Below are 23,929 nucleotides of genomic sequence, written 5' to 3' on the forward strand. Positions count from 1 at the left end.
ACAGATATGATCAGATATTAAAGCACAGGTACTGCCATCTGCCTACTTCCCATGACTGTGGGTGAGGGCCAGCTCTAGCAGAAGTTCCATCCTCTTGGTAATGCTTCTGGGTGAAATCAATTTGATGGTAAGACATTTCCTGAACTTGTTAGTATTGTACTATTTACTCTTTCCGAGTTTTACAAACAAATACTGTATCCCGCAAGAGTCTTCAACTATATCACTCTACCTATGAGAAGGTCTTAATAGACAATAGTTCATCAAATTCAAAGTAGAGCCCCTTTGGTGATGGAATTCAGTTATAGGAAAGGGTAAAAAGGATGAAGAGAAGCAAACAAAGGAGTGAGTATACACACACACACATGCACACACATGCACACACATGCACACACACACACACACACAATTCCCCAAAGAAACTGTCTTGTTTCTAAGACTCAGAATTTCTCTTCCGGGCTCCAGCACTTACCAGCTGTGTGACCTCAGGCAGGTTGCTCAACGTCTCCTAACCCCCCTCACCTCATTTATAAAACAGAGATGGGAGCAGTTACTTCAGAGAGCAGTTAAATTTAAACAAGATCAATAAAACATGCAGCACAGTGACAAAACATAAAAGGCAGTCAATAAAAGGGAATCATTATTGTGGTCAGTGATTCAGAGATACTCCTAAGCATGTACCGACTTACAATGTCGACCAACAAGTATTTATGGGACAGTTGCCCTCTGTGCCCACATCTGTGAAAGACAAAGTTTAACACATGCTCCTTGACCTTCTTTTTGAGGTACTTCTGCTCTACTGGAAAACTAACCTATGAGACACAGGATATCAATCATCAGAAGAATGATTCAGAAAAAAAATAAAAGCCCAGTCACAAATTCAATAATCAGATTCCACGGGAGATGGAAAACTTAATCGGGTAATTATAATACCATAACTCACATACACACATGGACTCAACCTAAGATACCCACTGGACTTGGATGATTCTCCAATCTCCATAGTCAGCCTGGAAATCCCTCCTGAGCTCCATACCCAAAGGCGCAGTGATCTGATCCACTGGACATGACACGAAGATGGTCCACAGACGTTGCAAGCAGTGTGTGCCCAATGCAGATGTTATTGGAAAATAACAGGTTAGAATTTGTGGCAACAAAGCAAAAAGGGGACTTTCTGAGTGAAGCAAAATGAATTCCAAAGAAACCTGACGTCTGGATTTATAAGCAAGAGGCCAAAGGAGAAATTGAAGATAACAGCAGTAGAAACTGCCCATAAATTACCAACACGATCTGGGAGGGGGAAGGCAGCCATAAAAAGGATCTCAATGGTGGCTTTAAATGAGCACAGATGGATCTGTGTGCTGCTGGACAGTGCCACCCCCATATTACCAGATCACCGGGTGAGCAGATCATTAATGTGCCACAATAGGATGTAGAATGGCGTATCTCTGCAAGGGATGGGAGTGGGTTTTATTTGTTTGTTTTTAAGATTTTATTCATTTATTCATGAGAGACACAAAGAGAGAGGGAGAGACACAGTCAGAGGGAGAAACAGGCTTCCTGCAGGGAATCTGATACAGGGAACCTGATGCGGGGAGCCCAGTGCAGGACTTGATCCTAGGACCCCAGGATCATGACCTGGGCCGAAGGCAGACACTCAATCACTGAGCCACCCAGGCATCTTAGGAGTGGGGTTTCTAAAGCCCTATCTGGCTTCCAGTGTCACCAAATGTCACCTCTTCATTCGCACACACCTCGTCACATAATGAATAAAGCCAGACAGATTCGTCTCATGTGGTTGCCTCAGGAAAATTATAACTAAGGGGAAACCTGGACAAGCAAAACTGCCATCTTCCACACAAAGCCTGGGCCTCTGCAGGACTCTCCCAGTTAATGAAATCACTTCACTCTGTCTCCTAAGCTAGAAACTTCTGATTGCACCCACTTCATCCATATCCAATTATTCGCCTCATCTGGCTGAGTCTCAGAAAGTTTTTCTTGAATCTAGCCCGTCCACTCCAACCCTTAGTCCTTGGTTTGCTACAGAGAAGCCATTTCCATAAAAATGGTACATTAATAATAAAATGCTCACTCTATTATTAGAGTAATAACATCCTCTCCATCAGGCGATGCCTAGCACTCAGTTGGCACTCAACAAACGCTGAGTGGATGGAGAAGAGACTAAATCTGTTTAACCAGCCTGCCGCCAGTCTCCATCTGTTCTGGCCTAGCCTACGCATTCCTCCCACAGTTAATCATTATCTCTTTTGTCAGCAAAGGGATCATACCAATAGTACCATCTTGCCCCAATCCTTCATTGGCGTCCACTGATGATGAGAAAGTCCCCTCCGGAACCCAGGGTGGCGCATGAGGCGCCTCCCAACCTGGCCACCTGCTTCCCCTTGGATCTCTCCTTCCATAATTCCCTCTAGAAAGTCTGCTAGAAGCTTGTGTGCTGTTCCCCTCACCCCCAAATCCAAGAACCTGTCCATCCTCTGGCACAGGCTGTTCTCTTTGAAATGCCCTGCCTTCTCCCTGCAGGAGCAATCCCTGCTCCAAGGCTTCCTCCATGCTGCCCCCTGACCCCGGTGAACTCCTCTGCCTCCTGCCCCCCACCACATGCTCCAATTTCCTACATGGCCAAGTGCACCTGGCTCCTCCCCACGCTGCCAGCACACTACCTGGCCAATTGGAGACTTCGCTCAAAAATCATTTTTTAATAATTTATTTAAAAACAAAGAAAGAAAGGGAAAAAAACCTAATAGAGACCAGGGGAACAGCATACAGCTTAGAAAATAAGCCTAGATATAGAAAACATATAAACTGCATCACAGCCAGCATCTCCAAATGAAAGAGTTATTTACAGATTTTCTTTTGGAAAAAGCTGCTTTGAAAAAAAAATGGAGAGACATTTTAAACAAAAGATACATACCTTGTACCATATGCCAAAATAAACTCTAGATGGATGAAGGAGCAAAAAACAAGAGTCACGGAAAAGCAACATGAACAGAATAGAATATTTATAAGTATTTCTGAGGGACGATATCTTTCTCGGCTTTAAAGCAGTGAAGAAATGAAATTGGCAAGATTGACAGTATGGGATTCATAGAAATTTAAACTATCTGTCCAGTGGAAGAAAAAAGCCTCACACAATTGAAACGGAAAACAACATTTTGGAATCCATTTTCGTGAAATATGACAAGCAAGTGGTTAATCCCACTACTATCTAAAAATTCACTCACGTCTATAAGAAAAACAATTTTCTTAAGAGTAGCATGATAATAACATGGTAAGAATTAAAGGAACATAAGGTTCTGCACAAAATTGTGATGAAACAACTGATTTGAATCCTCTACACTTGGGAAGGCTTTTGGGGAGCTTCCCAAAAAAGGATCTCATCCATCGGGGATACTTCCTCTTGGGCTTGGACTGCACGGGAGAAAGGAAGCTACTCTGGCCCCAGACAGGTACCTCCCTTCACATCCTCAGGGCTCAAATATCAAAGAAGTAGCTTCCACATGCATGTCCTTTGTCACTCTTCAATGGCAAGGGTTAATCTGCAATTAGCGAAGGTTAATTCAGTAACTTTTGTGGTGGAGCCCAGACTTTACAGTGGTGCCTCTGGTTACCATATCTGGACTGTGGGCAATCTCCCAAATTCATCTCCAATTCCACCTTCCAATGTATCCTCCAGACAGCTGCCAGGATAATCTAAAAAGGCAAATGTGGTCATGTATGTCACCCAACCTACCTGTTCTTTTCTTCTCCACCTCTTTCTGCTACCATACTTCCACCTTTCCTGGGCAGCCTTGATTTTTTTTTGTGTAGGTTTATGCTTATTGCTTAGTTAAACTTTTGTGTTGTGAAAACAAAACATGCACTTTCCCATCTCATTTCTGTAATCTCCACATGCCTAAATCACGATGATGCCTCTATTTCTTGACATTTAAATTTGCCACATTTGCAACTGGTTTTTCTGTTTCTAAGGATAAAGATTTAATGGTCTTTTTTTTTTTTTAAAGATTTTTATTTATTCATGAGAGACACAGAGAGAGGCAGAGACACAGGCACAAGGAGAAGTAGTTTCCTTAGGAGGAGCCTGATGCAGGAGTCAATCCCAGGATCCGGGGATCACGACCTTAGCCAAAGGCAGAAGCTCAACCACTGAGCCACCCGGGTGCCCAAGATTTAATGGTCTTATACTCCCCATACCTCACACACACATTTTGCCTTCCTCCTTCTTCCAACACAGCCATATCATAATTTGCAGGTAAGTAAATATCCAATATTTACATTTGTGTGACTCTATTGTGCCCAGTTGAGCCAGAGTATAGAAAATTACAATTCTTTTCTTGAGAAACTCTTGGATTTTTCTTGTGGCTAACTATTGCTTTGCTTTGTCAGAAGCTTCTTTTTCCCTTTCTATTTCTATCACTAATTGAAGTCCCAAACTTTCCTAAAGAATGGTTTTTAAAAATCTTGCGAAGCCAAGGGAAAACAAACAAGTGGAACTACATCAAACTAAAAAGCTTCTCCACAGCCCAAAAAAAAAAAAAAAAAATCACAAAATAAAAAGGCAACCTACTGAATGGAAGAAAATATTTTTAAGTCATATATCTGATAAGGGATTCATATCAAAATTTATCAAGAACTCAGACAACCTGATAAAAAAAATCAAACGATCCAATTAGAAAGTGGGCAGAAGATCTAAGCAGACATCTTTCCAAAGAAGACATACAGATGGCCAAAAGGTACATGAAAAGATGCTCCCCATCACTAATCACAAAGGAAATGCAAATAAAAATGGCAAGAGACCATCTCACACCTGACTGATATCAAAAACACAAGAAACAAGTGTTAGCAAGGACATGGAGAAAAGGGAATCTTTGTGCACTGTTGGTGGGAATGCAAATTGGTGCAGCCACTGTTGAAGACAGTATGAAAATTCTTCAAAAAAGTAAAAAATAGAACTACCATATGACCCAGCAATCCCATTTTGGGGTATTTATCCAAAAACAATTAAAGTACTAATTCAAAAAGATATATGCACCCCCATGCTCATTGCAATATTATTCACAAAACCCAAGAAATGGAAACAATCTAAGTGTCCATCACTGGATGAGTGAATAAAGAAAATATCACACACACACACACACACACACACACACACACAATGGCTACTATTCCACTATTTAAAAAAATGAAATCCTGCCATTTGTGACAATGTGGATGGAACCTGAGGGCATTAGGATAAGCGAAATAAGTCAAACAGAGAAAGACAAATACTGTATGACTTCACTTATAGGTGGAAGCTAAAAACAAACAAAATAAGTTCAATGCTACTGAGAACAGATTGGTAGTTGCCAGAGGCAGGTGGGGTTGGGAGGAGGCCAAACGGGTGAAAGGGGTCAAAAGGAAGAAACTTCCAGTTATATAAAATAAGTAAGTCCTGGGGCTGTCAAATACAGCATGGTGACTATAGTTAAAAATACTGTATCACCCATATGAGAGTTACTAAGATAGTAGATTTCAAAAGTTCTCATTATGAGAAAAAACAACCTGCAACTATGTGTACTGACAGACATTAACTAGACTTATGGTGATAACTCAACAGTATTATACAAACATCGAATCATTATGTTGCACACTTGAAACTAATATAAGGTTGTGTGTCAATTATGTGTCAATAATAATAATAATAATAATAATAATAATTCTTAATGTAGTCAAAAACACTAGGTAATAAAATAATTCTATCCCCTGGCCTCCTTTGGAGACATACCTCCAAAGCCCTCCATCCCCCTGTTCCAGTGTGGAATGGTGGTTCTCCTGGCCAGCTACATAGCTGTCACCCTGAAATGTGACCCTGGAACATCCCTTTATTGGCTTTTTGGGATCTGCCTTTTGTACTCTCCTGTTTGGGTTCCCTGTTTCTTCAATACTATTATTCTCTTTCTTACTTTACCCCCTTGTTTTACTGGAGCACTTCCTTGAGTAGCTTCCTGAAAACAGATGCAGGAGAGGTGCACGTGGAGGCCCTGCATAAATGTATTTACTGATTCTGAATTTTTATATTGACTTTTTTTTTTAATTTTGAGGATCAGGGGTGCCTGGGTGGCTCAGCTGGTTCAGTGTCTGTCTCTTGATTTCAGCTCAGGTCATAATCTTGGGATCCTGAGATCCAACCCTGTGTTGGGCTCTGTGCTCAGTGGGGAATCTGCTTGAGATGCTCTCTCTCTCTCTCTCTCTCTCTCTCTCTCTTCCTCTGTTCCTCCCTCCACTCACACACTGACTCTCTGTCTTTATCTTTAAAAAATAAATAAATCAGTAAAATCTGAAGACCTAACTGCCTTTATGAAATGATTCACAAATCAGGCGGCATCTCAGCTGGAAAACAGTAGTGTGCTCTGAGGAGTTGCATAAAAAGATTCACATTTCATGTGGGTTTAATTTCTCTTTTCATTCATTCTGTAGACCCAGGGGAGGACCTCCTAATCTGAAAGCTCATGTCCTACGGGCCTGGGAAATTGTGCTCCATCACTGGTCTGTCAATTTTCTTCTTTCCATTTTCTCTGTTCTCTTTCTGATATTCTTATTAGTTAATGTTGAATCTGCTGGACTGACCTCCTGCTTTATTTTTTGTCCTATTTTTCATTTTTTTTCCATCTGTCAGTTCTTCTCAATGCTATCTTCCACTCTTTTATTAATGTATTCCTGTCTTATTTTTAACTTGCAAGTCTTCTTTTTTACTTTATTTTTACTTTTCTTTATTACTTTATTTTTATTTAAATTCAACTTGCCAACATATAGTATAATGTCCAGTGCTCATCCCATCAAGTGCCCTCCTCAGTGCCCAACACCCAGTTCCCCCAAGCCCCCGCCCACCTCCTCTCCTGTAACCCTTAGTTTCTTTCCCAGAGTTAGGAGTCTCTCATGGTTTGTCTCCCTCTCTAACTTACTTGGTTCTTATTTGGTGAATAAAATAAGACATTCCATAACCTAACTCACTAATTATAGTTTTAAAGTTCACAGTCCCCTCCTCCCCTACGTACCTTTTCTATTGTTGCTGCTGTTGTTAAGATCTTTTGTAACTGAGACACTTTGAGATGTCCAGGGATCCTGGCTCTTCTGTCTTATTTCAGAGGGAGACAGGTACGTGGAGACAAATGGAGCTTTACAACAGGCTTGCCTTACTAAGAGTGAGCAGAACTCAGACATTTGGGAAGGAAGCCAATGATCACATCTATTGGCTTTTTCTGAGGCTGGTTTCTTCAGAAGAGATCCCCTCCACATGCTGATTATAGGGGTGTGAAAGCCTGGGAGGTAATGATGGTGAGGGTGCCCCAGATGTCACGCAGCCTTACCCTCTGTCCTAGGCTACATCTTATGAGCTCTAGCCCGGAATTCACCTTTTCCTGAGAGTGCCTCTCCCAAACTCTGCCAGGTAGGGAAGGGTAGCCCCTGGCTGTGTGCTGCTAGAGAAAGAAAGCGTCTGCAATGCTTCCTTTCAAATCCACTTCCCAGCCATTGGAAATAGCCAGAACCTCCAATGCCCAGGTCCCTGAGGTTCTGAGGTGTGACGAGGCTGCCTGCATTCTTCAGCTCTTCCCACCACTGCCCACCACATGCAGGAGGTTGGGTCCTAGCTTCACCTACTCTGTCATCAGTACCATTCATTCATCCCCTCTCTTTCCATCTGCCCAAATTCTGTGGGTGTTTCTTCCCTGCTATCATTCCCTAACCTGTTCAGTTGTCCGTTGTAGATCACCATCCTCTCCAGCTCTTTCCTGCCATCTTAGTGAAGTTCCAAGAGGGGTCAGATACAAGGGGTCTGTTGAAGAAACCATGCTAATGTACAGAGCACTGGGAGCCATAGCTCCTCACCCCTCTCAGCACACCATGCTTTTGTTTGCTCCCAACTCTGCTCTTGCTGTTCCCCCGTCTGGTCCATTTCTTTGCTTCTTCTTTTGTCCATTTCCCAACCCATGGTGACACTTAAAGCTCAGGTTCAGGCATCATCTCCAGCAGGAAACCTTCCAGATCCTCCCCGCACAGCCTGTATATATCTCTGGCTTGACACACACCACATAGACCACTGTGTTGAATCAATCTGCCTATAAGTCTGCCTTTCTCCCTGGATAACAAGTAAGTAGGCAAGAACTGTGTCTTCTCCCATGTTCTGCCTCTAGTGTGTGAAAAACCATCTGGCATCTTAATAGGTGCTCACTGATATGTGTTCAACTGACCCACTTCCAGTTAAGTTCCATGTTAGAAACATTTTCATTCTCAAAGGAAGGCCAAAAAAAAAAAAAAAGGCTCTGTTTATTTGCCAACGTCCAAATAAGAAAGGCTAATCAGAGAGCACCAGGAAACGAAAACAGCCAGATGTGTTTGAGAGCAAAAGTCCAAGAACAGAAAATAGCTTCCAACAGGGGTGATGTATGTTTTCTGAGCGATTCAAAATGAATATATGTTTATTAGGCAGAGAGAGACTTAACAGGTTTCTCAGCTAATGCTGCAATTTTAAATCCATTTAAGATAATTTTCTTTATCTTGAATCTATTTTTCTCAGTAACCAGGATACTTAACTGATTTATACAAAATCCATTTGAAAAAGAAATAATCTCTTCTAAGCAAGGGCACAGTCTAAATGGGGAAAAAAAGAGACACTACAAATCTAACACAAAACAAAGAATCTGTTAAGCCAACGTGGATGCTTGCCTAGAAACACGCTTTCTTCTAGCATCTTAATTCCATGACCCATCCCTCTTCTCTACTTCCCAAGTAGAAAAAAAAATAATTCTTAAATCTGAGCTCATAGAACAAAGACGTTTCATGAGACAACCAAGACACAAACACAAGTGGTTAAAAGGAAAGGCTGAAACAAAACAGGGAAAGTTGAAACAATCACAGAATGCCCTTTCTCACCCATCAGCTTGGCAGAGCATTTCTGAAACTGAGTGTGGATTGCCATAAACGTTCTGGAGGACAGTATCCCAACATGTGTCTAGAGCTTCCAGAAGTATCCCTATGACGTGGTATAAGGCTTACACTTTTAGAAGTGTGGGTTGAGAAAGTAAATACCAAATCACTACACATGAGGATGTGAGTGGGAAGATATTCATCAAATTGTTATTTATAATGATGACAAACCAACAATAACCTAAATTTCCAACAACGGCAATAATGATCAAAATGGTCATGACAATCATCATCAATCATAATTAATGACATCAGAAAGTGTTCATGAAATAATATTAAATGAAAAGAGGATAAAAACAATGCATCGGGGTGCATGCTCATACTCTATAGAAAATCAACTCAAACACAAGATGCTGAGATTTAACTGACTGCTGTCTCTCAGTAATGAGATCATGGGCTTTTTATTTCTTACTTAAAACTTTTTATATAGAGAACTTTCCCATGCGTTTCTGGATTACTTTTATGGCAATAAATACAATATTTAGATCATATTTCATAATCCCCGGTACTAGGTTTGTTGACCGTGAAGGAGACTGAGACAGAAGCCCCTGTACTAGTGACAAGATACATGAGAACATGTCACAGACTCGGGGCTGCACCCATCACATGACAGCAAGCCACTCTGAATGACTCAATTAGAACTTACTTGGTGGGACGATAATCCGGAATGGAACGATCCAGTGAAATTTTTTCACTGAGGTAGGAATTGTAGCCATACTTCTCATGGGGGCCCTTGGCTTTCTCCTCTTCAGCCGGGGACAGGGTAGCAGGAAGGCCCCCTTTGCCCCGCCCACCATAACCTTCGATGAGCCCAAGGGATTTGGATAAGCCTAGAAAAAGGAAGGAAAAAGAATAATTTGAAAATCACCACATCAGGATATGGCACTCAAGCTCAGATACAGCTTCAGCGGAAATTCTAACGTTACCTGTCACAGGTAATTGGGTCCTCAATCTGTCATTCCAGGTATAGGCCCTGAACCCATTCATCCTACATAAGGTCAGGGTCACCGAGATTAAGTCTAATTCCCAGTAAGGAGCCTCTCCCTCCTCTGGGGGAACTCAGTGGGCAGGGATTTACAAACAGGAGAGATTACTGAAACTGGAAGAAATGCAGACCAAGAAGGTCACACAGGATGGGACAAAAGTGGAGCCATCGGCGTGCCTACATGGCTTTCTCCACGGGACACTTCCACGAGCTCCGCACACAACACACAAGAAGGACAGCCGGTACCTGGAACTGCCAAACCACAGGTGTCTTTACTTCATTTGAACAGAGAATGACATACAGATGGATTCTATCACAAGTTTAAAGTAACAACCTGACACCATTCTTTACCTAATGGTTTTACTTAAATTTCATCTAAACGGCAAAAGGAAATACAATATGCTTAAGAATAAATCATAGAGGGAAAAAAAAAACCATAAGGGTGATAACCATGCCAAGCAGAGTAGGAGGCCTCTGTAACAAGCCTCCCTGAGCAATTGGGAGTTCCCAGCAAGGTGGCAGCTTTATACCTACTGTTCCATTATACGATAAACAGCTTGATGGGCAATTTTGAAATCCAAGAGTTATGGGAAGTTTTACTTCTTGGCTAGAAAACTTTTGTTGTTAAGGGCTCTCACTCCCTTTTGCCATTTCAAATGCTTAAGCTACTCAGTACACACTCAGACATGTGTGTATACACATACACATACACACGCACACACACACACACACACACACACACACACACTTTATATCCACACAAGTCCCATTGCTGCTCCTGGCAGGAAGAACACGGAGCAGAGATGTGAACAGTGCCCTCAGCTTTCATGATGGGCAGCCCACAGAGCTGAGGATGATTCAAACCTCCCAGGAAGGCATCCCCAGACCAGCCAAAGGCCAAAAAATCTGCTCCAGTGGCAGAACAGGGCTCTATCACACAATGGCAAGACTTGACCGCTTCTCTGAAAACAGAAAGCTATTTTCTGTTATGTCAAGATCCAGCAAAGGTCGAGCAAGCATCCCAGAGTTGCTCTCAAGTGAACATCATTTTTCCACCTGAGAATCATTTCCACTGTCCACTGTGAGCTTTAGGAACCCTGACATTTCTGCCTGCCATTATCCCCATCAAGGCACCATCAAGTGAGCATTAGATTATTCCAACATTTCCCACCTGTTTCCTGGGCTTTGAACCCTCATCCCACTTCAACGTGCCACAAACACCCCAATAACCTCACTTTCACAATGCTCAAAAATCTTTAAGAACCCTTCCCATGTCACAAACACCTGTGCTGGGTTTTAAAATCTCTTGTCATAGAACGTTACTGGTACAAATGTAAGATGGTGCAAGGACCTGGGGAAATGGTTTTGGCAGTTCTTCAAATCATAAGCATCATTTTATCACATGACTCAGCAACTCCATTCCTGCGTATATACCCAAGACAAATGAAAAGATCTGCCCACACAAAAACTGGCACAGAAATGTTCACAGGAGCATTATTCATATTAGCTGAATGTCTATCAACTGACAAATGAATAAACAAAATGTCAAACCATACCATCAGATATTATTTCGCAACAAAAAAGAAGGAATTAGTGATATACACTAGGACGTGAACAAACTTTGAAACATTATGCTAAGTAAACAATGCTGGTCAGGAAAGACCACATATCATATGATTCTATTTATATGAAATGTACAGTATAGACAAATCTCACAGAAAGTAGATCAGTGCCTGTTTCAGGCTGAGGAGATTGGGGAGGGAAATGGGGATGGTGATGATAATGTCTTGGAGTTAGACTGTAGTGTTATGTGCATAACCTTGTGAATACACTAAAAACCACTATATTGCACACTTTTTAGGTGGAAGAATGATATGGTATGTGGAAAATCTCAATAAAGCTACAAAAGAAAACCCACTGGTGATAGACAATTCTGTTTCCAACAAGATGAGAGGTTAAACAACATGAAAAGTTTCCAGTAAACTGAATAAAAAACTTTGTAAGAGACATAGCTGAGCTTACAAGAAAGAAAAAAAAAAACTCCCAGAGGTAAGCTACAATCAGAGTTGAGACTACATCTGCAGGTTGGAGAGAAGGATGGATTGCTTGTTAACTAAAGGTGACTGTAGGGCAGCCCAGGTGGCTCAGTGGTTTAGTGCTGCCTTCAGCCCAAGGCCTGATCCTGGAGTCCCAGGATCGAGTCCCACATCGGGCTCTTTGCACGGAGCCTGCTTCTCCCTCAGCCTGTATCTCTGTGTCTCTCAGGAATAAATAAATAAAATCTTAAAAAAAAAAGAAAGGACTGTAGCGCTCCACCATGCACAGGATATAAGATATTTTGTATGCCTTAAATGTTTAATAATACTTAATTATGAAGGTACTGGGGTGAGTAGTGGACCCCTGTCTACCCTAAACTTGTGAATACAACTTTATTTGGAAATAGGATCATTGCATATATAATCAAATTAAGATTACTAGTATCATCATAAGAAGAGAGATATAGAGATACAGATACACAGAGGGAAGAAGTCCATCAGACAAAAGAGGCAGATATTGGAGGATACAAATGCAAGCCAAGGAATGCCAAGGACTACTATCAATTCCCAGAAGTTAGAAAGAGGCAAAGAAGGATTCTTCCCTAGAGCCTCCAGAGGGAGAATGGCTTGGCCAACACCTTGATTCCAAACTTTCAGCCTCCAGCAGCGTGAGAGAACAAACTTCTGTTGTGTTAAGCCACCAAGACTGATCATTTGTTATAGCAGCTTTGGGAAACTAATGCAATGAATTAAAAAAAAAAAAAAAAAACGAGTGGAAATGGATGGAGAAAATACATACTAGGAAAATACTAACCAAAAAAATTTTAAAAGCTGGGTTGGTTCTATTACTATCAAATAAAACAGACTAAGGCAAACAGTTCTATGGGGATAAATAGTAATAATAAATAAATATATTTAATAACAATAAACATGGAACATAATCACATCACCTAATTATAAAACTAACAATCCATCTAATAACAGGAAGCTATTAAAAATTATGTACTACCATGCACCTAACAACATAGCTTCAAATTATATAAAGCAAAAGCCAGTCGCATCATAAGGAGAAATCAACAAATGCACAACCACCGTGGGAAATATGAACACATCTCTCAGTACAGAACAACTGAACAACAGTATCAACAAACAACTTAATGGACCTTGCACCTGACTTTCTAGTAAGTACATATTTTCTACAGGGGCATATGGAACATATTCACGATTGACAGGCCACAAAGCCTCAACCTATCTTCAGTTCATCTTTAAACATAAAATAATAATAACAAGAAGAATAAACCAGAAACCAGTAATAAAAATACCACAAAGAACCTGCACATGTTGGCAATTTAAAGACTTCTAAAACAAATAATGAATTGCAGTGCCATCAGAAGACACACACAAAGGATAGAATATGAAATAGTACATGTCAAAATGGATAGGAGAGTGCTAAAATGATATTTGGAAGGAGCTATATCACCTTCAATGCACATACGGGGGAAGGGTAAGCATCTAAACTGATAATTAATGCAGTAAGTATCTAACATAAGCAGTTAGAAAAACAGAGGAAACCTAAAGAAAGCAACAATAAACAAAAGAACAAAAATGAATGACTACACACAGGCACAAAAGAAAGACAGTAAGGAAGGAAGGATAAAGTGAGAGGGAGGGAGAGATGGAGGGAAAGAGGAAGGAAGACAAGAAGGAAGGAAAGGAGGGAAAGAAAAAAAAAGGAAGGCAGGGTGGGAAGTGGGGAAGGAGGGAGGGAGGGAAGGGAGAGGAGTAAACTTAAAGAAAATAAAAGGTGTGTGGAGGGAGGAGTAACCTCAGCAAGACTAGACCAGGACAGATAATAGGTAGGTAGGTAGATAGGTACGTAGATGGACAGATAGGTAAGTGGGTGGACCAATGGATAGATGGGTGAGTGGGTGGATGGATGGAGAGATGATAGATAGATAGATAGATAGATAGATAGATAGATAGATAGATAGATATGGGATCCCTGGGTGGCGCAGCGGTTTAGCGCCTGCCTTTGGCCCAGGGCGCGATCCTGGAGACACGGGATCGAGTCCCACGTAGGGCTCCCGGTGCATGGAGCCTGCTTCTCCCTCTGCCTATGTCTCTGCGTCTCAATCTCTCTCTCTCTGTGACTATCATAAATAAATAAAAATTAAAAAAAGATAGAGAGAGAGAAAGAAGGTACTGTACCCTTTATTTATCTGTTCATCACAGCAGACACAGTACCTAGAGCCCACGATACTTTTAGGGGCCCAGGAAAATGTTTAAAGTTCTTTTAAAATCAGAACAACATAGTCATAAAATATAATTCTTAATACCGTTTTTTAATGGAGGAAAAACCCACCAAAGCCAAAGTCATTATGCGGCCCTCCTTCCCTTGAGGTTAGACTCTTCTCTGTAAGTGACAGGTGCCTAAAGCATAGAGAAGGAAAGTTACAGATCTGATGAATGACTTATACATTTTACCTAGAAGGTGGATTGCACAGGGACAGACCCCAGGCACTAGCAGTAATGACAGCCACCATTTTTGGAGGAGCTCTACTGCATGCTGGGGACCCTGCTAAGTGCTTTACATGTAGTGTATTATTGTTCCATCAACTCTCTTGACAACCTCATGAGGAAGGTATTATTTCTATCTGTTTGACAGATGAGGACACTGAGTCTGAGAACGTAGTAACTTTGTCAAAGTTCCTTGGCTGGTATAGAAAAACAGACTAGGATTCTGGATATAGTTGGAGACACAAAGCAGGACAAAATCTGGCCTCTGTGACAGTAAGGAGGCCAGTTCCAGGGCTCTTGCAGCAGCTGACAAGAGACGATAGGGGCCTCATTTTAAGACAGTGGTGATAGTGTCCAAAAGGAGAGAAGAGATTAGAGAAGTATTTTAAGAGATAGCATCCCAAGGCAGAGACAGGTAAGTGTTAGGGTGGGAGGAAGCAGGAAGAAGTGAGTGAGCCTGGCTTCCAGAGTGATGAGCAGGTGGGAACAGCGCTCCCAAAGATGGGGCATTCAGAAGAGGGTTTGAGAAGATGAGGTCATGTGGTCTACAGGGCACCCCTGGGACGTTCCGATAGAGTCAGATGTCCAGTGGGGAGCTGAAACACACAAGAATGGAAGTTCAGATGGAAGATAAAGCCCAAAATATGAGCCTGGAAGCCACAGCCTGACAGGGGCTATAGCCATGAGAGAGGGCAGGGGTGGCAGGCTCGGGCAGAGGTCAAGCAGCAAGGAGAAAGACAGACAATGCTCAGGGATTTCACTGTATCTAGAGTAGGAACTGCATTCTTCAAGGCTTCTATCTTCTCCACTTTATACTCAGGTTCTCTCACTGAATCTACACATGAAGCTCAAGACTTCAAGGAACCACGACTTAAAGGAACGAATATCTCAGTATGAACCAAGTGGTTACACTTCTGCTTGTCTTTATAGATCCATTCGACCACCTTCTCTCTACCAATTAATGATCACTGTTTAGGCTTTAATTTTCTTAATGGTTTTATATCCATTTATGAATTAAACAGACAAGGCTGACATTACCAGGATCACTTTAGAGATAAAGAAATGGAGACTCAGATGATTAATTATTTGACCTTCCAAAAATAAAGGAAATGGAAGAAAACATTCCTTCCAACCTCCAACACACACACACACACACACACACACACACACACACACACACACGTTCTATCCAGAAAATTATTTAGGAAGAAAGGATCCAGGGGTGCCTTGCTGGCTCAGTTGGTTAAGCATCTGCCTTCAGCTCAGGTCATGATCCCAGGGGTCCTGGGATGGATCCCCACATCAGATTCCCAGCTCAGGGAGGAGCCTGCTTCTCCCTTTCCTACTCCTGTCACTTGTGCTCACTTGCTCTCTCTCTCTCAAATAAATACATAAAAGCTTTAAAAAAAAAAAAAAGGGAAGAAAGAATCCAGCATGGAAAACATGATGGTGGTAAGCTAACGGTAGCAAAATCATTAAGAAGATACTATACAACAATGAAAACAAATAGCTTGCCAATAAATGGGTGAATCTCAGAGACATGATGCCAAATGAAAAGCAGGCAGTAAACATGCAAATAATTCCATTTATACAAAGTTTTGAAAGCTAATCAAAACAGTTCAGAGGTATAAACTTATGTAGTGAAACCAGAAACAACTGCAGAAAAGAGACACAAAGGACCTCAAATGTCCTGGTAACATTCCATTGGAAATCTACTAGGATTCATTCATTCATTCATTCAACTCTATAATAATTTTTTAGAGAATTATTACCTGACATGTAGGTGATATATGTGTACGGTATTTTGCATTACAGATAAGATCATGCAAGGACTACTGACAGTGGGTTTTTTTCTGTTGTTTTGTACACTTTGGCTCATTAACCTGGCTTTTCCCTTTTTATCACTAGTCACAAATTCTTCCTTCCCTGGTTTTCCTGCCAGCCTGGAGCCCACAAGTCAAGGAAGGAGACTACTGGAATGGGACATGATTGACCAGTTTTAGTAAAAAACATCTTATTCTTCCTCTAATTTCATCAGTTTGGTTCGTTAACACATCTTTTCCTTCCCTTGGTGACAAAGGACTCCTTTTGTCCGTTAAATGCCATCTTGTAGCCAAAATGCATCTCAGCTGTGTTTGCCCAGCATCTTCCATGGGCAGCCTTTCCAACGCAGGCAGAAGGGCGAGGGACAGAATTCATTTGAAAATGGCCTAGGGGAATGCCTAGGTGTCTCAGCAGTTGTGCGTCTGCCTTCGGCTCAGGGCGTGATCCCAGGATCCAGGGATCGAGTCCCACATCGGGCTCCTTGTAGGGAGTCTGCTTCTCCCTCTGCCTTTGTTTCTGCCTCCCTCTCTGTGTGTCTCTCATGAACACATAAATAAAATCTTTTTTAAAAAAGAAAGAAACAGAATGGCATAGGAATTAAGACTAGGAACACGTTTCCCACCAACCACACAAAGGAAACAAGAGTTCCCAGGGAGATATGTTTTTTCCTCCTTTTTGTGGCATTATTCCCTCCATTATGAAAGGCACCCACTTAGCAGCCTCAAAAAAGATCATTCTTCACCGTGCATTTTGACAACTACAAATTATATATTTTGTGGTCCATGTGCTCCCATTTTCCCCCCAATTGAATCTGCCAGAAAGGTTCAACAAAGCAGCAAAAATTTTCACTGGCATTTGAATGTGCTGACTTTGCAGGCCCTGAAAACTCCTGGCAAAGATAAATAAGAATTATTTAAGATCACCAATAAGGCTCAAGTTGGTCTTCACTTAGCCAGGAAGAGATGCCCCTAGAGCAAGTCCGGATGACTCCAGGCACCCAGGAACCTCCTCTTCTGACAGTGCCTTTCTCAAACTGGCAAGAAGCAACTGCAGCCACTGTAGACAAAATGCACTTGTAGGCATGGAAATCCCAACTGGCAAAGGGGGAGAGGAGGAGGAGGAAGGAAGGGGAGGCGGGGAGAAGAAGAAGAAGAAGAAGAAGAAGAAGAAGAAGAAGAAGAAGAAGAAGAAGAAGGAGGAGGAGGAGGAGGAGGAGGAGGAGGAGGAGGAGGAGGAGGAGGAGGAGGAGGAGGAGGAGGGAAGAAGAAGAAGAAGAAGAAGAAGAAGAAGAAGAAGAAGAAGAAGAAGAAGAAGAAGGAGGAGGAGGAGGAGGAGGAGGAGGAGGAGGAGGAGGAGGGAAGAAGAAGAAGAAGAAGAAGAAGAAGAAGAAGAAGAAGAAGAAGAAGAAGAAGAAGAAGAAGAAGAAGAAGAAGAAGAAGAAGAAGAAGAAGAAAGAGGAGGAGGAGGAGGAGAAGAAAAGAGGGCAAAGAGGGGTGGTTGCTTGGCCCTCAGTCTGGGAAGACGTGTCATTCTCTGCTTCTTCAAGCACTGCCTTATGAGTTATTTCAGCCAAAGGCTGCAGATCCAAGGGGAGCTATGAGGCAAGAAGCTGAAGATGAAGGGAGCAAGAGCAAATTGAGTGTGGTCATCCCATAGCACCTCTACCAAATATTCTTCGTGTTTCTCTCCAGATCCACCATCCACCCTTTTCACTTGTTTCATATCCCATATCTCTACAGAGAAAGCATCAATGCCTTTGGATTGGAGTCAACCAAAAGGAGGCATCTGGAGAGAGTGACAGATGGAAAGAGAGAGAGGTTAGGGTGTGTAACCCCCCAGCTCCCTCCCAACGGGGCAGCAGTTGGGTCACCTCCTCTCTGCCACCACTGCTACCACGCAGCCTTCTCCTAGGGTAAGCTTGGAGTTACAGTTAGCCCCATGAACCACTCCCCCCACTCCTCCTTCAGGCCATGACATGCCAACTGCTTCCTCCTCTGTCGCTAGCCCTAGGCGAGTCACCATCACTTGTCATTCTCTCTATCAACCTTGGTAAATATTTTGCTAAACTCTCTTTAGTCACCTCTCCTGGGTGTGCCATCTGTTTCTTGCTGGGATCCTGACAGATACAGCATCCCACCTCTCCCCGGGGGATGACTTGTCCCACGGTGCCTCGTCTAGCACCACCCTACCCCCATGAAGAACAGGGATGTGGTCACCTTGGTGCCTGACACACAGGAAGGTCTTAAAAAGTGTTGACTACATGGATGAGTAGAGAAAGATCTGGAGATTCAACTTGGAGTCATCCATAATAAAGTTAACGTCGATGGGGCACCTGGGTGCCTCAGTAGTTGAACATCTGCCTTTGGCTCAGTAGAGATCCTGGGGTCCTGGGATCGAGTCCTACATCAGGCTCCCCTTGGGGAGCCTGCCTCTCTCTCTGCCTATGTCTCTGCCTCTCTCTCTGTGTTTTTAATGAATAAATAAGTGAAATCTTAAAAAAATAAAGTTGATGTTGAGAAAGATCACTAGATATCCATGAGGTAAATATCTACTAAGAGAAGAGCAATTAGGGAACTCTGGGTGGTGCAGCGGTTTGGCGCCTGCCTTTGGCCCAGGGCGCGATCCTGGAGACCCGGGATCGAATCCCACATCGGGCTCCCGGTGCATGGAGCCTGCTTCTCCTTCTGCCTATGTCTCTGCCTCTCTCCCTCTCTCTCTCTCTGTGACTATCATAAATAAATAAAAAAAATTAAAAAAAACTACATATGATCATTGTATTCATAGTCATAAAGAAGAGTCTACACTGATGAACTGATTGCAGGGAACTCAAACCTGAAAGAGGCCATCTGGTTTGGCCATGGAAAGGGCCCTGGTGCCCTTGAAGACTGTCATGTCTGTGAAGTAGGTGTCTCCAGGGCAGAAAAGAAAGGAGCAGGAGGCAATTTCACTCCTGAGTCAGGACCCCTAAGCTGGAGCACATCAAAGGTCGTGTATTCCAGGAATAACCCACCAGAATATACAGTGTTAAAAAAAAATCTTATAACAACAACATATATTGCAGTATATCTAGAGATAACTTTAACCAATAGGAAGAAAACTATAAAATTCTACTGAAGGGAATAAAATGAGACGTATCTAGCTTAGCAGAGAGAGATATGTTTTTGAAGTATAAGGTGGAATGCAACGGAGACACATATTTTTCCTCTTTAATGCAGAGGTTAAATGTAACTTCAAATGAGATTTTTTTTTCAGCAACATAATGAAAATTCTAAAATTACCCCAGAAGAACGCAGAGGCCAGAACATATAGTTGTTGTTTTTTTTTAAAGAAGAAAAGTGAGAAGGGTTGCCCTATCCAATATTAAGCTAAAAAAAAAAGCAATAATAATTCAAGTGGCAAGGTCATCAGGAGGAAATTCTACATATATGCTGGGAAGCAAGGCTTTAAATATTTCTTTTCTCAAATAGTCATCCAATTCTCCAAACATTAAGGCATAAAAATAACTTCCACTTTTGAAATTCTAGAAACTCCCTTCTAGTATAGTCAACACCTAACCCGTGGATAACAAAGAAGCTTATCCACCTTGAGCAGGGCCCAGGGACCTTGAGGTGCAGATACTTGATGACCGCTCAGCAAGGCTCAATCACTTGGCCCACGTCTGCCTTCAGCCTGGCCCGAGCTACCAGGACTCCACAGTGGCAGCAAAAATAAAGAGCCATGGCTGTAAATCAAGTCCGAGCTGCCTTCCTACCTCCCTCTGTACAACGAAGGACATAATTTCCTCCAGGGTTACAGTTTAAACTTATGAGTTTACAGATAACCTGCATTATTCTTCCAGAAATAGGGATGGCACTCACAACTGATGTACAAACTCCAGGATAGATAGAGGCTGCGGCGAAATGCAGTCTGGTGCTTCGTCAACTCATGAAGCTCCTCATCATCTGGGCAGCTGAAGCAGGCATGTGTGCGTGCACACACACACACACACACACACACACACACACCAGCCCAAGAGCAAGAGGCCGGCATATCCCATGGCCCAGTCGGGTAAGCATGTGTTAGGGGGGTCTCTGCAGTGGCTTGATGCCTCCTGAAGATCAGAGGATCTCAGGGAGGTCCTCCACGATGCTAAAGCATTCGGAAGTTATCAAACTTACAATTAGAAAGTTGCAGCCATAAACTTAAAAGTCAGTAACAATTCCAGGTATATTCCTGGCCAACTTTTAAATGGGGGGGAGGGGGGTTCCTGAGAAATGTGTGAAGAGGGGCTAGAAAGGGGCTCAACCTCCCAGCTAGTAAAACATACTGAAGAGCTCTGATAATTAAGACAGTGTGAAAACAGAACAAGAAATGGCAGGCCAATCAGTGGAACAGAAAAGCTAGCCCAGAGGCGCCTGGTGGCTCAATCTGCCTTCTGCTCAGGTCATGATCCTGGAGCCCTGAATCAGGCTCCCTGCTCAGCGGGGAGCCTGCTTCTCCCTCTCCCTCTGCCCCTTGCCTGTGCTCTCTCTCACTCCCTCTCTATCTCAAATAAAGAAAGAAAGAAACTCTTAAAAAAAAAAAAAAGCTAGCCTGGAAATATTGCCAAAAAAAGGTAGCTCCATTTTGGACATGATTATTAGCGATAATTAGTTAAACTGACTAATGTTTGTTAGATGCAAAATACTACACTAAGCACTTTAAGTATTATTACATAATATTTATAATAAACAAATATGCTAATTATGTTTTATATATACATAAAATATGTATTATATATAATACATATATATGTATTTAATTCCCTTAATTCACATATACCTATTTTCTCTAATTCATTACTCCAGTGACTCTTGGCGCTCACTCTTATGTATCTCTTGACACTGTTCCTCCTCTGTATCACTTCCACCTCCCGGATTCAAGCTCAAGTCCCCTTCCTTGAGTTACTACAGTCAACACTACCCAATCCTCAGAGTGAGCCTGAGCCAGGAGAAGACATGCAAGTCTGATCACTGCCCGCTTAAAATTAAAATTTATCAGTGCATTCCTGCCGCTATGGGAAAAAAACCCACCAAAAATCCAAAATCTTCATGTAATATGAAGCTGCTCATTAGCTGACTTCCTGCCCAGCCTCATCCTCCACCTCTCCCTCCACTGCATCCTTTATTTTAGCTACCGCACGCTCTTCTGATGCCCCAAAAGAGTCACTGCCCTCTCGTGCCTCTGCAGGTCATCCTTGCTACTCACCACAACCCCGCAGACCCTTTCTGAGCACTGCCCTACCCAGAAAGTCAGAGGCGGCTCCTGGGTGGAAATCTCAACCACAGCACTGCTCCTATCATATGTGTCCTCGTCCTTATCACTCACACTTCCTGCCAACAGGAAGATCTCTTTGTGTCTTACACATGGCCTGGCACATAGGAAGCTCTTCATACATGTTGCACACAGGAACGAAGAGCTGAATGTGCAAAGCAACTGAATAAATGAAAGAATACACGAATGAGTGCATCACAAGCTGGGTCAGCCAAATATATTACCACAGTATACGGCTGATACAGACATCTCCTGGGCACACATCAGAAACTGGTAAGCACTGCTTCACGAACTCATATTGAATTATTATAAAACTCCCGGCTCATATATTTGTATGATGATCTTGACATTTGTTGACATCTGCATTATAATGATTTTGACATTTTCTGTCCTGTATCCTCACGGCTTCCTAGATACAACGTCCAAAGGTTACGTGAGTCTTAATATCCTGAATTAACTCCCAGAGTTCAACTGTGTCAGCTGTTTCTTGGTGCAAGAGAACTAACTAAATCTTTGCCTATGTCTAAAGGCAATAGTACACCTGGGATCCAACACAGAATCTCGAATTGGAAGGAAGGAAAATTCAACTGTTTCTCCACCGCCCCACCCAGTGATGGAATTCCAGAGAGATGGCCACCTGGTTTCTATTCAATTCCTCTACGAATAAAGAACTCACCACCTTACATGGCAGGGCATTGCTGGTTTAACCATCAGGCAAATAATTATACTTTCGTATAGTTTTCACCATTGTTTCATTATCATGACCTGTCTTCATATTTTGCCTCCTGGCTAAACATATCCACTCCTTCAGTCCTCTCTGTATGACCGTGTTTTCAAATTTTCAAATTTTCCATGACCTGCTCAGGCAGTTGCATCAAAATACCATAGATTGAGTGGCGTAAACAATAGACATTTATTTTTTAGTTTGGGAGGCTGGGAAGTCCAAAAGTAAGGTGCTGGTATATTTGGTTCTTGGTGAGGGCTCTCTTCTTGGCTTACAGACAACTGCCTTCTTGCTGTGTCCTTACATGATAGAACAAGAGCAAACTCTGGTAACTCCCTCTTCTTGTAAGGGTACCAGTGCCATCATGCGGACACCATTCTCTTAACCTCATCAAAACCCAATTACTTCCCAAAGGCCCCACCTCCTAATACTATCACATTGGAGGTCAGGGCTGTAACATGTGAATTTGGCAGGGGTGATACACACATTCGCTCCATAACACATGGTCATCCGCTGCTGGATTCTGTCCTAGAAGACAAAACGATGACTAATAGGTCTTTGGATGTGTGCTCCCTCCTGGGAGCCCAGGATGCTAGAAGTACATTTTTGCCCATTAACCAAACTGTTCATACAGCATTTGCAATTCCAAGAGATATGAATCATTGTTATGTGCTTGAAGTGCCTTTAGAACAAACCGTCCATAAATTTTCAAACTGCAGTTTTATACAAAATGACATATCGTACATGTATTATGAACTTTATACTTCCTGGAACCTTTCTACAAAGATTATTTAATTTGATCCTCAGAATAGCCCCAACTGCATTCAGCAGATATGAAAAGGAGGCCCAGTGAGGATAAAGAATGATCCTAAGATCACTGAAGATGGTCAGAGGTGAATCTAGAACCCAGGTCAACATATATCAGGTTGCCAAGCACATCTTAAGGAAATACACTCTCTGATTTCATGCTTTGATGAAGAGGACCAAAAGGCCTGGATCTCATTCTTAGTGCCAAACAAACATTGGCACAAACATCCCCCTGTGTTTGGAGGTGATAAACACATGCCTCTGGCCTGGCCCAGGCTCTAGCTGATGCATATGTCTGAATGTGTAGATGAAAAAAATATATATTTCTAATAAAATAAAGAAAAGAAAAGCTTGGCAATCATCAAGATTGCTTGGAGCAGATGGATGGAAGATGCTGGCTGCACAGGTTAATTGTGTCACTTAGCCTCACATCACTTATAAAACTACAAAAAGGAGGAAAAAAGCTGACCTAGGGCCGGGTAGGAAATATGCTGAATTGGAGAAAGTCTCCTGCTGTGACCTATGAAATTCGCTGGTGTCACATGCATGCAAGACATTGCAGACCATGCCATTTGCCACATTCATTCAGTACCTGCCTGTCCTGACAGCTTTCAGAGAAAATGCCCACTCCTCCCTTCTCATGCCCTGAATCCTCCTCCTAGGGTTTTATGCCTAATGAGAGGGGTTAAATAGGATAGAGAGAGGGCAGTGAAGGTTAGCAACACTAATCTTCACCAAATTCTGCAAAAGCATGTAAGTTTTAAA

The 23,929-nt window shown here is 42.3% G+C and overlaps 1 protein-coding gene across 1 annotated transcript in view; it reads right to left on the bottom strand.

The window, feature by feature from the left end:
* Positions 1–23,929, bottom strand: part of GALNT17 (polypeptide N-acetylgalactosaminyltransferase 17) — a 431,130-nt gene that overhangs the window by 269,068 nt on the left and 138,133 nt on the right. The window contains exon 2 of the mRNA XM_026017521.2: positions 9,626–9,809. Coding sequence (XP_025873306.2) covers positions 9,626–9,809 — 184 coding nt within the window. The remainder of the gene's footprint in view (positions 1–9,625; positions 9,810–23,929) is intronic.

The sequence above is a fragment of the Vulpes vulpes genome, chromosome 3 (genome assembly GCF_048418805.1).
Source record: "Vulpes vulpes isolate BD-2025 chromosome 3, VulVul3, whole genome shotgun sequence".
Classification (NCBI taxonomy): domain Eukaryota; kingdom Metazoa; phylum Chordata; class Mammalia; order Carnivora; family Canidae; genus Vulpes; species Vulpes vulpes.